Source organism: Capra hircus, chromosome 7, assembly GCF_001704415.2.
Source record: "Capra hircus breed San Clemente chromosome 7, ASM170441v1, whole genome shotgun sequence".
Taxonomy (NCBI): domain Eukaryota; kingdom Metazoa; phylum Chordata; class Mammalia; order Artiodactyla; family Bovidae; genus Capra; species Capra hircus.
The window spans coordinates 61,114,073-61,131,137 of record NC_030814.1 but is presented as its reverse complement, the minus strand read 5'-3'; the positions used below and the strand labels follow the sequence as shown (position 1 = coordinate 61,131,137).

General features: G+C 36.7%; 1 protein-coding gene across 4 annotated transcripts in view; it reads left to right on the top strand.

Annotated features, from left to right (window-relative positions):
* PKD2L2 (polycystin 2 like 2, transient receptor potential cation channel) overlaps nucleotides 1-17,065 on the top strand; it is a 44,508-nt gene that overhangs the window by 7,294 nt on the left and 20,149 nt on the right. For 2 of the 4 annotated variants that reach the window (XM_005682975.3, XM_013965584.2), the window contains exons 5-8: nucleotides 1,507-1,728; nucleotides 4,412-4,640; nucleotides 15,651-15,821; nucleotides 16,324-16,505. In XM_005682975.3, the coding sequence (XP_005683032.1) occupies nucleotides 1,507-1,728; nucleotides 4,412-4,640; nucleotides 15,651-15,821; nucleotides 16,324-16,505 (804 nt within the window). Of the gene's footprint in view, nucleotides 1-1,506; nucleotides 1,729-4,411; nucleotides 4,645-4,910; nucleotides 4,915-15,650; nucleotides 15,822-16,323; nucleotides 16,506-17,065 lie in introns of all 4 variants that reach the window. The other 2 variants (XM_013965585.2, XM_013965586.2) reach the window with 2 other exon arrangements.

Below are 17,065 nucleotides of genomic sequence, written 5' to 3'. Positions count from 1 at the left end.
GTGACTACATTTCCCTTCTTGAGTAGTTTCCCCAGTATCCCTAGGACTGATCATTGCTTTGTGGGTTTGTTAACTTATTTTCTCTTTGTATGAGTTTTGGGCATTCTTGAGGACCACAATGTTCTTGTATAATTCTCTTGTTTTGTATGTTAAGTTCTTAAGTACAGTGACACATTCTCTTAAATTTTATACTGCTATAATAGTACTACACACTATTTCCCTTTCAGTAAAAAATGAGATAAGTCAATTATTTAATTATACATTTTAATTTGATCTCAAGACTAATCTGTTAGGTAGTCTAACATTCCAAATTATAACAACTACAAATAATTTACATTCCAAAATTAACATGGATTTAGACTTTTAATATGTGTCATTTCCTAACAACCAAAATACAAATCAATTTGTGTTTGTCTTTCTAAAATGTAACATTCATTATTAAAACCAGTATTAAAAATTGGAAGTAGGAGAGGGTTAGCATAACAAACATTCTTGTTTCATTTTAACAATCATGTGGAAAACATGCAAACATGCAACTATGGAATTTTCATTAAATGAGTATTTTTTCTTAGTGTTATAATTTTTATCTTCTCTGGTGAAAGGAAACATGGCATTACTAATAGGAAAACAAGTTTAAGCAGAGCATCTTTGGATAATTGTTCAAATCTGTTTGGGGAGACTAAATAGGAACTGAAATGAATCAAAGCTTAATTTTTTGATATCCCATAACTAAGTTCGCTGAGCTTCCTGAATTGCTCAGGGGGTAAAGAGTCTTCCTGAAATGCAGGAGACACAGGAGACACGGGTTCAATCCCTGAGACAGGAAGATACCCTGGAGGAGGAAATGGCAACCCAATCCAGTATTCTTGCCTAGAGAATTCCATGGACAGAGGAGCCTGACAGGCTATAGTCCAAAGGGTATAGAGTCGGACACAACTGAACACACACAGGCACACACAAACAACTAAGTTAAAAGTAGAAAGAATGGGAATTACTTTGTGTACTTTCATTAAAATGAGATACCTATATAACAACACAGACATTGTAATAAAGTTTTTATTTATTGGACATTTGTAAATGGTATATGATTGTTAGAAGACAAACTGTAAAGCATCTTTTTCCCCGCACTGAGACAGATATTTCTGAATGAAAACCCTGGATACTCTTGTCCTCCTCAAAGACTGAAGATCTGATAAGACAACAGGGACACGTTAATGAAAAAATTCATCATTGTATTATAGATTTCAAATTCCCTGAGGCAATGGATTAAAATGTTTTTTTCTTATAGCACTTGTATTGTCCACAATAAGCACTAAAAAATGAAAACGTATACAACCTTAATCCTTTTAGCTTAATCCTTAACTCACCACATTGCTTAAAAATTACTGTAATGCTTATGAACTTAGTACTACTTTTTTTAAACTATTTTTGAGCCAAAAGTTAACTTAAAATCTTATTCTCGGTCAAGCTTTCTCATCTCTCCATTATTCTTTTTATGTCTAACAGATGGAAGTACTCTTCTCCTCATATGAACTCCCCTTGGCACTGGGGATTTGCTGGTGTTTACCGAGATGGGGGGTATATTTTCACTTTATCAAAATCAAAATCTGAAACCCTAAACAAGTTCATTAACCTCCGAATGAACAGCTGGATCACAAGAGGGACTAGAGTTATTTTTATTGATTTTTCAGTATACAATGCTAATGTAAATCTATTTTGCATTATCAGGTGAGTGACTCAAGACCTCTTATTAGTATATTGAATTTAAAAGGCATCCAGAGCCCTCGTGAGAGTTTCCAGTTTGTGCATGTTTGTACTGAGATTAAAATCATAAGCTCCAATATAAATATAATGTAGTTCCTCCAATAATGATGAAGAAAAAGCAACATTATATTCACTGTTTTACTCTTTCAGGATATATTGCAGAACATGAAGAAGTACATACAGTAGGTTAGTTTTATATTACTTAAGAATATATAGCCTTATTTCTTGTCATTCTGCAGCTAGACAAATCTAACATTTAGCCCTAACGATTTCTTCCTTTAAATCAGATCATTCAAATCTGTTGATTTCCTTTCACAATGAGCTTCTTTATTAAGTTATTAATTTTTGTCTCAAGAATGAACAATTTAAGATTCAAACAATATATAACAACAGCCAACATCCTAGACATGATTATAGCCGATGGTGATTTGCAAATGGCCCCAGTCCTTCACATCTTTGCCATGTAAACTTGTAGTACCCTGTCACCCAGGGCAGGGTGCAGTACCCCAGAACTAGATACTAGGCTCAACCATGTGACTTTCTTTGGTCAATGGAATGTCAGCATATATGATAAAAGCAAGGGCTTCCTAGGTGGCACTAGTGGTAAAGAACCCACCTGCCAATGCAGGACATATAAGAGACAGGGGTTTGATCCCTGGGTTGGGAAGATCTGCTGGAGGAAGGCATAGCAACCCACTCCAGTATCCTTGCCTGGAGAATCCCATGGACAGAGGAACCTGGCAGGCTACAGTCCATACGGTCACGAAGAATTTGACACAACTGAAGTGATTTAGCATGCACACACGCATGATACAAGCAGAAATTTGAAAGGGGTTTGTACATTAAAACTTGCTCTCTTGCACATCTGCTATTGCATGAGAATAACAGGCCAGGGCTAACCCGTTGGACCGAAGGAAATGATGAAAGACATCCCCTCTCACGAGGAGGAGGAAGCAGCCGAAAAGAAAAAAATTATTTCTGTAGGTCTGATTATCTTAGATAATCTGCCTAACCTGGACCATACTATCTGGCTTAGGCCTAAGGACTGGCAAAGCAAATAGCATTACTGTGATTGAATCTGCCTGAGGATTGAATTGGCTTCTAAGCCATCTGGGAATGGGTGAATGCCTGACACAATTAAGGTTCTGTTAGAAAGGAGGGATAGGATAATGAATACTGGACAGGTAAACACTAGTGTCCATTGAGTCTTAGTAAGCCACTTTTTTCTCTTGAGTTTTACATTTTTCTTCTGAATGGAATATGGAATCAACCTTTAGTCTGATTGGGGAACTTGGCCCTTGTACAACAGTGATGGTGAAAGATAGTCACAGCCTTTAAAATGTATCAAAATGAAAGCAAATTAATTACTCTCAGCAGCATGTTATAGTATCTTCTTTCAGGGAATCAGCTTCTTACCAACATTATTCACCTTTCCCGATAGTCCTGGTAGGGATAAAGTAAAGAATACAAATCACTCCAATGTCCTAAACAAGAATAGAAACACTGGGGTAATTGGCTTACAGTCATACAAAGAACTCCTTGTAATACTACATTAAGTCCATATTTTCTGTCTCTAGGTTTCATGCTTATTTTATTTATCTTTTAAATGTTATTTAGAAATTTCAGCAGATTTTGAAACTTTTAACTGGTAGTATAATCAATAGTTGTATGGGAGCATATTGCTTACATTATGACCTTATCCACTTATTTTCCTTTTGTACACATATCTGGCAAACTAAATGCCCATCATTTTTTGCTTTTTGTTTAGTAGTCTACACTTCAGGTCAAAATACTAAGTTTCTTTCACTTCACTCACTTGCTCAAATTTGTGCACCGACTATATGCAAGGTGGAAAAAACTCCTGTTTTCTATTTGTTAACTGGAGGTTTTGTTCTTGATTTTGGTGAGGTATTTTGGGGGTTAAGGGGGGCAGCACCTATTCCAGTACCAATTTGCTAACACCTTCAGGTAGGAATAATTACATTGTGAATTTGTGATAGAGATCCTGACTCCTTAAATTACTGCCAATTCTTAATTACCTGCAGTTATGGGAAAAACTAGGAATACAGGGAATTACCTAAAAATCTTTTTATATTTGGTACTGGAGTAACTTTTATATTTCTACTTGCATATAGATCTTTGTATCCAAAATCCAGTGCCTAAAGTTAAACAGAAAACGTTGGCTTTAGTATAGTATGTTATCTTGAGATTTAGAAGCAAGAAGTATCTCTGATAAGCTAAAGGGGGAGAGTGTATTTCCCTCCTCTGAAATATTTGGGGAGTCCTGAATAATAACAGTAACAGTACAGCATGTTCTTGAGCATCACCCCTCATTCTGTGGGGATAAATTAGCAGCCGAGTTATGAATGCACAATCAAAACATAGAGTAAAATAAATGTAAAGTTACATCTTTCTTTCTATTTACACTGGTCTTTGACCACTATGAATTTTCAGAGCACCAAAAAAAGTGGAGCATTAAAAAAGAAGTATTTCCACAAGAATTTTTTGAGCCTGTTACCCTGAGAAAACATATTTTGTACAAAATAACTATTAAAGTATACAACATCACTGACTGGAAATTTCAATCGAGTTAGGTACTGAAATAAATTCTTGAAATGCAGTTACTTTCACAAACCTCATTTTACAGATTGGTGGCAGAATTCCCTGCAACTGGAGGAATACTTACTTCATGGCAGTTTTACTCTGTGAAGCTCCTCAGATACGTTAGCTTCTATGATTATTTTATTGCTTCCTGTGAAATTATATTTTGTATTTTTATTATTGTCTTCACAATACAAGAAATCAAAAAACTGAAAGAATTTAAATTTGCCTATTTCAAAAGTATTTGGAACTGGCTAGAATTATTACTTTTGGTGGTAAGTATATTTTCACAGATATGGTTGATAAAAATCACATGTGAACTCACAAATGAGGGAGCTGTAAAAAAAAAAGGTATAATTTTCTATTCATCTGGGATTTATTCTAAAAGCTGTAAGTATCAACCATAAAATGAACTGTCAAAGTAGATATTAATGGTGTGCCTCCAAAAGGTAGAAGTCCTTTTCTTCCTCTGATTTGGTCCTTGTGACTAGCATAAACCTAGAGGAATAGGTGATTTCATAGGTATTATGATTTAATTGGCACAGTTAAGTCTCCCTCAGTTCAGTTCAGTCGCTCAGTCGTGTCCGACTCTTTGCGACCCCATGAATCATAGCACGCCAGGCCTCCCTGTCCATCACCAACTCCCAGAGTTCACTCAGATTCACGTCCATCGAGTCAGTGATGCCATCCAGCCATCTCATCCTCAGTCGTCCCCTTCTTCTCCTGCCCACAATCCCTCCCAGCATCAGAGTCTTTTCCAATAAGTCAACTCTTCGCATGAGGTGGCCAGGTACTGGAGCTTCAGCTTTAGCATCATTCCTTCCAAAGAAATCCCAGGGCTGATCCCCTTCAGAATGGACTGGTTGGATCTCCTTGCACTCCAAGGGACTCTCAAGAGTCTTCTCTGACACCACAGTTCAAAAGCATCAGTTCTTCAGCCCTCAGCCTTCTTCACAGTCCAACTCTCACTTGGGGGCAAGGTCCCTCAAAATGTATTCTTCTACATTGCCTAAATATGCTATCCTGAATTTTTAAATAGGTAAAAGACAAGCCTAGGCAGAATGTTGAAGGTGTGGATAAGATTTGAGAAGCCAGAGTGGGTAGCTTGTAGGCACAGAGGCACCACCAGGATTGGGGGAACAGTCCTTGAAAGAAGCTCCGACGACTGCCAGTTCTTAACTAGAAAATACTAAAATAAATGGAGAGGGCAGAGCTAGACAAACTATTGGATTTTAGTTTTAGGAACAATGAGCAAATATTCGGGCTTATACAATCTGATCTCTCACTCTTGTTGGCCCTTAGTTATAGCCAATTGAGTGTGTGTGTCTGTGTATTTGTGTGTATATATATTTATATTATATATAAATATTTATATTATATATAAATATTTATATATATATAAATATATATTTATATATTTTAGCCTGACAGTGACAAGACAGGTCCAGGTCAACTGTTCCCAATAGCAGAACTTCACAGACTTGCCAGGCCTCCTACCTGTTGTATGTGTATATGTGTGTGTGTGCATACATATATATAAAATTTGTTTCCCAAAACCAAATTGAAAGTTTTTCTGGTACCCCCCCAATAATGCTTAACATAGGGCATAAGGCTTAAATGTTTAACTGAGTATTTTAGGGAAAAGAAGTCAAAGGAAAATTTTCATAATAGTTATAATAGTCACATAGCTTTATAATAATAATAGATAAATAATAGATAAAAGATAATCTGGTCCTAAATCCTCTCCTAAAAGAATTGTTAGACACAGCCGCCAGCCCAGAGCTGGATCACGTAAGTGCAGTTGCACACCCCCTGCTCCAGAATCCTCCAGAGTCAGGTGGAGTGTGCTGCATGGGGTATTTGTAAACTCTGGGATAAAGCCAGGCAGAAAGAATTGGATCGCGATGTCCCAGCATGGCCCTTCACTATTCAGCCCCAACACACACCTCTTTACCTGGATTGGACCTGGAAAGAGCTGCAACCAAATCTGCCTTCCTCCAGTCCCACCTGGTGGTCTCCAACCTGCCCAGACCTGCCGTAAACAACTGAATCCCAAATGATGACAGCGTTCTTCCATGTTCCATTATTTCAGAACTAGTTTGAAGAAATCAAGCCCTGAGCCTTTGGAGTGGGAGCACTGACTCCAAGATCCTAGACTACCAGAGAACTAACCCTAGGGAGTATCAAATAGTGAGAACTCACACAAAGGAAACCACTTGAATACAAGACCCAGCACCCTCAAAGCACCAGTAGCACCCCGTGCAGGATGCCTCATCTAAACAACAAACAAAAAAAAATACAAACCTAATCATCAGCAGACAAGATTACCAACTCACTCAGCCTTGCCCATCAGACAACAAACAAACAAAACAAACAAAAAAACTCAGCACAAATCTTACCCTATATGAAACTTACACAAACCACTGGACCAAACTTGGGAGGGCCAAACCAAAAGGAAGAAAGAATTCAACCCTGAAGCCTGGGAAAAGGAGACCTCAAACACAGTAAGTAATAATAATAATAGTGAAAAGGCAGAGAAATACTACACAAAAGAAGGAACAAACTAGAAACACAGAAGTCCAAATAAATGAAGAGGAAACAGGCAAACTACCTGAAAAAGAATTCAGAATAATAATAGTAAAGATGATCAAAAACCTTGAAAACAAAATGCAAGAATCAACAAAGACCTAGAAGAATTAAAGCATAAATATACAGAGACAACACAATTATTGAAATTAAAAATACTCTAGAAGGAATCAATAGCAGAGTATCTGAAGCAGAATAATGAATCAGTGAGCTGAAGATAAAATGGTGGAAATAACTTCTGAAGAGCAGAATAAAGTAAAAAGAATAAAAAGAACCGAGAATAGTCTCAGAGACCTCTGGGACAATACCAAATGCGCGAACATTCGAATTATAGGGGTCCCAGAAGAAGAAGAGAAAAAGAAAGGGTATGAGAAAATTTTTGAAGAAATTATAGTCGAAAATCTCCCCAACGTGGAAAAGGAAATAAGTCCAAGAGGCACAAAGAGTCCCATACAGGATAAACCCAAGGAGAAACAGGCCAAGACACATACTAATCAAACTAACAAAGACTAAACACACAAAGAATATTAAAAGCAGCAAGGGAAAAGCAACAAGTAACATACAAGGGAAACCCCATACGCTTAACAGAAACCCTATATGCTTTCAGCAGAAACTCTGCAGGCCTGAAAGGAAAGGCAGGATATATTTAAAGTACTGAAAGAGAAAAATCCGCAACCAAGATTACTATACCCGGCAAGGATCTCATTCAAAAATTGATGGAGAAATAAAAAGCTTTTCAGACAAGCAAAAGTTTAGAGAATTCAGTACCACCAAACCAGCTTTACAACAAATATTAAAGGGACTTATATACTCAAGAAATACAAGAGAAGGAAAAAGATCTACAAAATCAACCCCAAACAATTAAGAAAATAGCAGTAGGAACGTATATATTAATAATCGCTTTAAATGTAAATGGATTAAATGCTATAACCAAAAGACAGAGACTGGCTGAACGGATACAAAAAATGGATACAAAAGACCCATATATATGCTGTCTACAAGAAACCCACTTCAGACCTAAAGACACATATAGACTGAAAGTAGTGAGAGGATGGAAAAATATAGTCCATGCAAATGGAAGCAAAAGAAAGCTGGAGTAGCAATCCTCATATCAGACAAAATAGACCTTAAAATAAAGATTACAAGAGATAAGGAAGGACACTACATAATGATCAAGGGATCAATCCAAGAGGAAGACATAACAACTGTAAATATCTATGCACCCAACATAGGAGCACCTCAATACATAAGACAATCACTAACAAAATAAAAGGAGAAACTGACAGTAACACAATAATAGTAGGAGACTTTGAACACCCCAGTCACACCAATGGACAGAGCATCAAAACAAAATTATTAAGGAAAGACAAGTCTTAAATGATACATTAGAGGAGATGGATCTCACTGATATCTTCAGAACATTCCATCCAAACGCAGAAGAATACACTTTCTTCTCAAGCACACATGGAACACTCTCCAGGATAGACCACATCTTGGGTCACAAATCAAACCTCAGTGAATTTAAGAAAACTGAAATCATATCAAGCATCTTCTCTGACCACGATGCTATGAGATTAGATATTAATTACAAGAAAAAAAACTGTAAGAAACACAAACCCATGGAGATTAAACATGTTTCTAAATAACCAACAGGTTACCGAAGAAATCAAAAGGGAAGTTAAAAAATTCTAGAAACAAATGACAATGAAAATATGACAACTCAAAACCTATGGGATGTAGCAAAAGCAGTTCTAAGAGGGAAGTTTATAGCAATACAATCCTACCTCATAAAACAAGACAAACATTGAAAAGACAACCTAACTTTATACTTGAAACAACTGGAAAAAAAAATCAGCAGAAGGAAATAAATCATAAAGATATGAGCAGAAGTAAATGAAAAAAAAGTGAAAGAAACAATAATAAAGATTAATAAAACTAAAAGCTGGTTCTTTGAGAAGAGAAACAAAATTGACAAACCTTTAGCCAGATTCATCAAGAACAAAAGAGAGAAGAATCAAATCAACAAAATTAGAGATGAAAAAGGAGAAATTACAACAGACAATGCAGAAATACAAAAGATTATAAGAGACTATGATGAACAACTATATGGCAATAAAATGGATAATCTGGAAGAAATGCGCAGATTCTTAGAAAAGTTCAATCTTCCAAGACTGAACCAGGAAGAAATAGAGGTTATGAACAACCCAATTACAAGCACTGAAATTGAAGCTGTGATCAAAAATTTCCCAGAAAACCAAAGCCTAGGACCAGACGGCTTCAGAGGAGAATTCTGTCAAATATTTAAAGAAGAGTTAATGCCTATCCTTCTAAAAATCCTTCAAAAAATTGCAGAGGAAGGAACACTTCCAAACTCATTCTATGAAGCCACCATCACCCTGATACCAAAACCAGACAAAGACAACACAAAAAAAGAAAACTACAGGCCAATATCACTGATGAACATAAATGCAAATATCCTCAAGAAAATTTTAGCAAACAGAATTCAGCAACACATCAAAAAGCTGATACACCATGATCAAGTTAGGTTTATTCCAGGGATGCAAGGATTCTTCAATATATGCAAATCTATGTGCATATATGTGATATACCATATTAACAAACTGAAAGATTAAAAAACATATGATAATCTCAAAAGATGCAGAAAAAGCCTTTCACAAAATTCATCACCCATTTATGATTAAAACTCTTCAAATAATAGGCATAGAAGGAAACTACCTCAACATACTAAAGGCCATATATATGATAATGAAATCGCTCAGTCATGTCTGACTCTTTGCGACTCCATGGACTGTAGCCTATCAGGCTTCTCAGTCCATGGGATTTTCCAGGCAATAGTAATGGAGTGGATTGCCATTTCCTTCTCCAGGGGATCTTCCCGACCCAGGGCTCGAACCCGGGTCTCCCACGTTGTAGACAGACGCTTAACCATCTGAGCCACCAGGGAAGTCTATGATAAGCCTACAGAAAACATTATTCTCAATGATGAAAAACTGAAATCATTCCCCCTAAGATCAGGAACAACACAGGGTGTCCACTTTCACCACTATTATTCAACATAGTTCTGGAAGTCCTAGCTACAGCAATCAGAGAAGAAAAAGAAATAAAAGGGATCCAGATCAGAAAAGAAGAAGTAAAGCTCTCAGTGCTTGCAGATGACATACGGTACACAGAAAACCCTAAAGATAGTATCAGAAAATCACTAGAGCTAATCAGTGGATTTAGCAAAGTTGCAGGATACAAAATCAATACACAGAAATCACTTGCATTTCTACATACCAACAATGAAAAATCAGAAAGAGAAATTAAGGAATCCATCCCATTCACCATTGCAACAAAAATAATTAAATATCTAGGAATAAACTTACCTAAGGAGACAAAAGAACTATACACAGAAAAATATAAGACACTAATGAAAGAAATCAAAGATGACATAAACAGATGGAGAGATATTCCATGTTCCTGGGTAGGAAGAATCAATGCTGTGAAAATGACTACACTACCAAATGCAAACTACAGATTCAATGTGATCCCTATCAATTTACCAACATTTTTCACAGAACTAGAACAAAAAATTTTACAATTCATATGGAAACACAAAGATCCCAAGTAGCCAAAGCAGTCTTGAAAAAGAAGAATGGAGCTAGAGGAATCAACATTCCTGACCTCAGATTATACTACAAAGCTACAGTCATCAAGACAGTATGGTACTGGCACAAAAACAGAAATATAGACCAATGGAACAAGATAGAAAGCCCAGAAATAAAACCATGCACCTATGGGTACCTTAGTTTTGAGAAGGGAGGCAAGAATATACAATGGGGCAAAGACAGCCTCTTCAATAAATGGTGCTGGGAAAGCTGGACAGCTACATGCAAAAGAATGAAATTAGAACACTTCCTAACGTCATACACAAAGATAAACTCAAAATGGATTAAAGACCTAAATGTAAGACTAGAAACTGTAAAACTCTTAGAGGAAAACATAGGCAGAACAGTCAATGACATAAATCAAAGCAAGATCCTCTATGACCCACCTCCTAGAGTAATGGAAATAAAAACAAAAGTAAACAAGTGGGACCTGATTAAACTTAAAAGCTTTTACACAGCAAAGGAAACTATAAGCAAGGTGAAAAGACAACCCTCAGAATGGGAAAAAAATAAGAGCAAATGAAACAACTGACAAAGGATTAATTTCCAAAATATACAAGCAGCTCATACAACACAATGCCAGAACAACCACCCACCCAATCAAAAAGTGGAAGAAAGACATAAACAGACATTTCTCCAAAGAAGACATACAGATGGCTAACAAACACATGAAAAGATGCTCAACATCACTCATTATTAGAGAAATGCAAATCAAACTACAATGAGATATCACCCCACACCAGTCAGAATAGCCATCACCAAAAAGTCTACAAACAGTAAATGCTGGAGAGGGTGTGGAGAAAAGGGAACACTCTTGCACTGTTGGTGGGAATGTAAACTGATACAGCCACCATGGAAGACGGTATGGAGATTCCTTAAAAAGCTAGGAATAAAATCACCATATGACCCAGCAATCCCACTCCTAGGCATATACCCTGAGGAAACCAAAACTGAAAAAGAAACATGCGTCCCATTGTTCATTGCAGCACTATTTACAATAGCTAGAACATGGAAGCAACCTAGATGTCCATCGACAGATGAACAGATGGAGAAGTTTTGGTACATATACACAGTGGAATCTTACTTAGCCATAAAAAGGAATGCATTTGAGTCAGTTCTAATGAGGTGAATGAACCAAGAACCTATTATACAGAGTGAAGTAGTCAGAAAGGGAAAGATAAATATCGAATTCTAACACATATATACAGAATCTAGAAAATGGTACTGAAGAATTTATTTACAGGGTAGCAAAGGAGAAACAGACATAGAGAATAGATTTATAGACATAGGGAGAGGGGAAGAGAGGGTGAGATGTATGGAGAGAGTAATATGGAAACTTACATTACCATATGTAAATTAAATAGCCAACAAGAATTTGCTGTATGACTAAGGAAACTCAAACAGGGGCTCTGTATTAACCTAGAGGGGTGAGATGGGGAGAGAGGTGGGAGGGAGTTTCAAAAGGGTTATATGTATACCACTGGAGAATGGAATGGCAAACCACTTCAGTATTCTTGCCATGAGAACCCCATGAACAGTAGGAAAAGGCAAAAAGATAGGACACTGAAAGATGAACTCCCCAGGTCAGCAGGTGCCCAATATGCTACTGGAGATCAGTGGAGAAATAACTCCAGAAAGAATGAACGGAGCCAAAGCAGAAACAACACGCAGTTGTGGATGTGACTAGTGATGGAGGTAAAGTCCCATGCTGTAAAGAGCAATATTGCATAGGAACCTGGAATGTTAGGTCCATGAATCAAGGCAAATTGGAAGTGGTCAAACAGGACATGGTAAGAGTGAACATCGACATTTTAGGAATCAGCACACTAAAATGGACTGGAATGGGTGAATTCAACTCAGATGACCATTATATCTACTACTGTGGGCAAGAATCCCTTAGAAGAAATGGAGGAGCCATCATAGTCAACAAAAGAGTCTGAAATGCAGTACTTGGATGCAATCTCAAAAATGACAGAATGATCTCTGTTCATTTCCAAGGCAAACCATTCAATAATCACAGTAATCCAAGTCTATGCCCTGACCAGTAGTGCTGAAGAAACTGAAGCTGAACAGTTCTATGAAGACCTACAAGACCTTCTAGAACTTATACCCAAAAAAGATGTCCTTTTCATTATAGGGAACTGGAATGCAAAAGTAGGAAGTCAAGAGATACCTGGAGTAAAAGGCAAATTTGGCCTTGGGAGTACAGAATGAAGCAGGTCAAAGACTAAAGGAGTTTTGCCAAGACAACGCACTGGTCATAGAAAACACCCTCTTCCAACAACACAAGAGGACTCTACATATGGATATCACCAGATGGTCAATATCAAAATCAGATTGATCATATTCTTTGCAGCCAAAGAAGCAGCTCAATAGTCAGCAAAAACAAGACCAGGAGCTGACTGTGGCTCAGATCATGAACTCTTTATTGCCAAATTCAGACTTAAATTTAAGAAAGTAGGGAAAACCATTAGACCATTCAGTTATGACCTATTCAAATCCCTTATGATTATACAGCAGAAGTGAGAAATAGATTCAAGGGATTAGATCTGACAGAATGCCTGAAGAACTATGGATGGAGGCTCAAGACATTATACAGGAGACAGGGATCAAGACCATCCCAAAGAAAAAGAAATGCAAAAAGGCAAAATGGTTGTCTGAGGAGGTCTTACATATAGCTGTGAAAAGAAGAAAAGTGAAAGGCAAAGGAAAAAAGGAAATCTATACCCATTTGAATGAAAAGTTCCAAAGAATAGCAAGGAGAGATAAGAAAGCCTTCCTCAGTGATCAATGAAAAGAAATTGAGAAAAACAATTGAATGGGAAAGACTAGAGATCTCTTCAAGAAAATTAGAGATTTGAAGGGAATATTTCATGCAAAGATAGGCACAATAAAGGATAGAAATGGTACAAAACTAACAGAAGCAGAAAATATTAACAAGAGGAGGCAAGAATACACAGAACTACACAAAAAAGATGTTCATGATCCAGATAATCAAGATGGTGTGGTCACTCACCTAGAGCCAGACGTCCTGGAATGCGAAGTCAAGTGGGCCTTAGGAAGCATCACTACAAACAAAGCTAGTGGAGGTGATGGATTTCCAGTTGAGCTATTTCAAATCCTAAAAGATGATGCTGTAAACGTGCTGCACTCAATATGCCAGCAAATTTGGAAATCTCAGCAGTGGCCACAGGACTGGAAAAGGTCAGTTTTCATTCCAATCCCAAAGAAAGGCAATGCCAAAGAATGCTCAAACTACCGCACATTTGCACTCATCTCACATGCTAGTAAAGTAATGCTCAAAATTCTCCAAGCCAGGCTTCAGCAATACGTGAACTGTGAACTTCCTGATTTTCAAGCTGGTTTTAGAAAAGGCAGAGGAAACAGAGATCAAACTGCCAACATCTGTTGGATCATTGAAAAAGCAAGAGAGTTCCTGAAAAACATTTACTTCTGCTTTATCGACTGCGTCAAAGCCTTTGACTGTACGGATCACAACAAACTGTGAGAAATTCTTCAAGAGATGGGAATATCAGACCACCTGACCTGCCTCCTGAGAAATCTATATGCAGGTCAAGAAGCAACAGTTAGAACTGGACATGAAACAACAGACTGATTCAAAATCAGGAAAGGAGTACATCAAGGCTGTATACTGTCACCATGTTTATTTAACTTATATGCAGAGTACATCATGAGAAATGCTGGGCTGGATGAAGCACAAGCTGGAATCAAGATGGCTGGGAAAAATGTCAATAACCTCAGATATGCAGATGACATCACACTTATTGTAGAAAGCGAAGAACTAAAGAGCCTCTTGATCAAAGAGGAAAGTGAAAAAGTTGGCTTAAAACTCAACATTCAAAAAACTAAGATCATGGCATCTGGTCCCATCACTTCATGGCAAATAAATGGGGAAGCAATGGAAAGAGTGAGTGACTTTATTTTGTGGGGGCTCCAAAATCACTGCAGATGGTGACTGCAGCCATGAAATTAAAAGACACTTGCTCCTTGGAAGAAAAGCTATGACCTAGACAGCATATTAAAAAGTAGACATTACTTTGCCAACAAAAGTCCATCTAGTCAGAGCTATAGTTTTTCCAGTAGTCATGTATGAATGTGAGAGTTGGACTGTAGAGAAAGCTGAGCACCAAAGAATTGTTGCTTTTGAACTGTGGTGCTGGAGAAGACTCTTGAGAGTCCCTTGGACTGCAAGGAGATCCAACCAGTCCATCCTAAAGGAAATCAGTCCTGAATATTCATTGGAAGGACTGATCCTGAAGCTGAAGCTCCAATACTTTGACCACCTGAAGCGAAGAACTGACTCATTTGAAAAGACCCTGATGCTGGGAAAGACTGAAGGTGGGAGGAGAAGGGGACAACAGAGGATGAGATTGTTGGATGGCATCACTGACTCGATGTACATTAGTTTGAGTAAACTCCAGGAGTTGGTAATGGGCAGGGAGGCCTGGCGTGCTGCAGTCCATGGGGTCGCAAAGAGTCGGACACAACTGAGGGACTGAACTGAACTGATATGTATACCTATGGCTGATTCTTTCTGAGGTTTGACAGAAAACAACAAAAGTCTGTAAAGCAATTATCCTTCAATAAAAACTTAATTTTTAAAAAATAGTTGTTAAAGAGTCCTAAAGGGGGTTATTTTTTTGGAACTGTAAAAAAATTTCTTAAGAGTGAAAAATATTAAACTCTTAGGTAACATGTAGTTAAATGGAGCAAAAACTCTTATAGCCTAGTCAGAATTATATAGTCATTTTATATATTTGTGTTTTATGCCTCAAAGAAACAAAAAGGCATATAGATTTGCCAATATATATAGCCAATATTTTGTTACTTTTATGATAATTATGCTACCTTAAAGTTCTATAAATTGAGGCTTACTTTAATTTATATAAAATCCTATGTCTTATCCCTTCCTTTTGGTTGAACTTCTGATGAAGTTTTTCATGTATTTGCTTATAGGCTACACATTTAGAGGTAGAAATGATATCTAACTTTTCTTATTTTCCCATTTAGTTATGTTTTTTGACTGTTTTCTTCAGCTTATACTCTAATATGAAAATTTATCACATGCTTGGACAACTGTTAAGAAATACTGAAAAATATTCAGACTTCTATTTTCTTGCATACTGGCACATTTATTACAATAACATAATTGCCATAACCATCTTCTTTGCATGGATAAAGGTATTTGTATTTTATCAGATATAACAGATTAGATATGTTTTATTACATTAGATAACGACCTTCCCTGGTGGCTCAGATGGTAAAGAGTATGCCTGCAGTGTGGGAGACCTGGGTTCAATCCCTGGCTTGGGAAGATCCCCTGGAGAAGGAAATGGCAACCCACTCCAGTATTCTTTCCTGGAAAATCCCATGGATGGAGGAGCCTGGCAGCTAGTCCGTGGGGTTGCAAAGAGTTGGACATGACTGAAAGACTTCACTTTATTACATTAGATAAGAACTCAAACTACAAAGTTATGAAAAAAAAAAAACAAAAAGATGCTCTTAACTATAAAGTAATTTTTAAAGTAGTTTGGCTTTGTGATGATTGCCAGCAAATCCTCAAACATCCTTAACTATCATTAAGCATTTTTTTTAATTTGAAGCAGATTTCTTCTGAAATTAACTTACTCTAAGTAAGTATAATTTTTAGTATTCTATTTCAATTAATTTTGTTCTTTTTCAGATATTCAAATTCATAAGCTTTAATAAGACAATGTCTCAGCTGTCATCAACCTTGTCACGATGTATCAAAGACATAATAGGATTTGCTATCATGTTTTTTATAATATTCTTTGCTTACGCTCAGTTAGGATTTCTTGTTTTTGGATCACAGGTTGACGACTTTTCCACTTTTCAAAATGCCATGTAAGCTCTTAATATAAATGTAATTATTTTTTTCCAGTTTATAACTAAAAATCATGAAAATACCTGTAAGTAGCGACATAAGCTTTAATAAATTTTAAAATGGTTTGATATTCTCACTGATGGCTAAATATCTGTTATATTCAAAGTGCAGTTAGGCATTGAAAGATCCAAATTGATGGTGTTATCCACTCTTCACATGTTACTAGGTCAAGTTAGAAAAATAATTTTTTACTACTCTAGAAGTGAAATTTTTATTAAAGTTAAAAAATATTGGCTCCATTTCTCCATAGTATCTATTCTCTGGGCAAAAGAAGTGTTTTCTTTCGAGGGCATCCTTAGAATCCTTTCACTGATATTGACTTGATTGTCCTTTGCTGATTTGGCAAAGCTGAATTTTAAAAATAGCTTTATACACATAAAGCAATTAGCAGATAACTAACTTATTATTATGTAGAATGCCTAGAAAAGTATTCAGGCTCTTCTTTAGAAGTCAGTAATTTTAATAAATTGACTTCCATTTTTGAGTACGTAAAACAAGTTTTCTGTATAAAAATAATTAT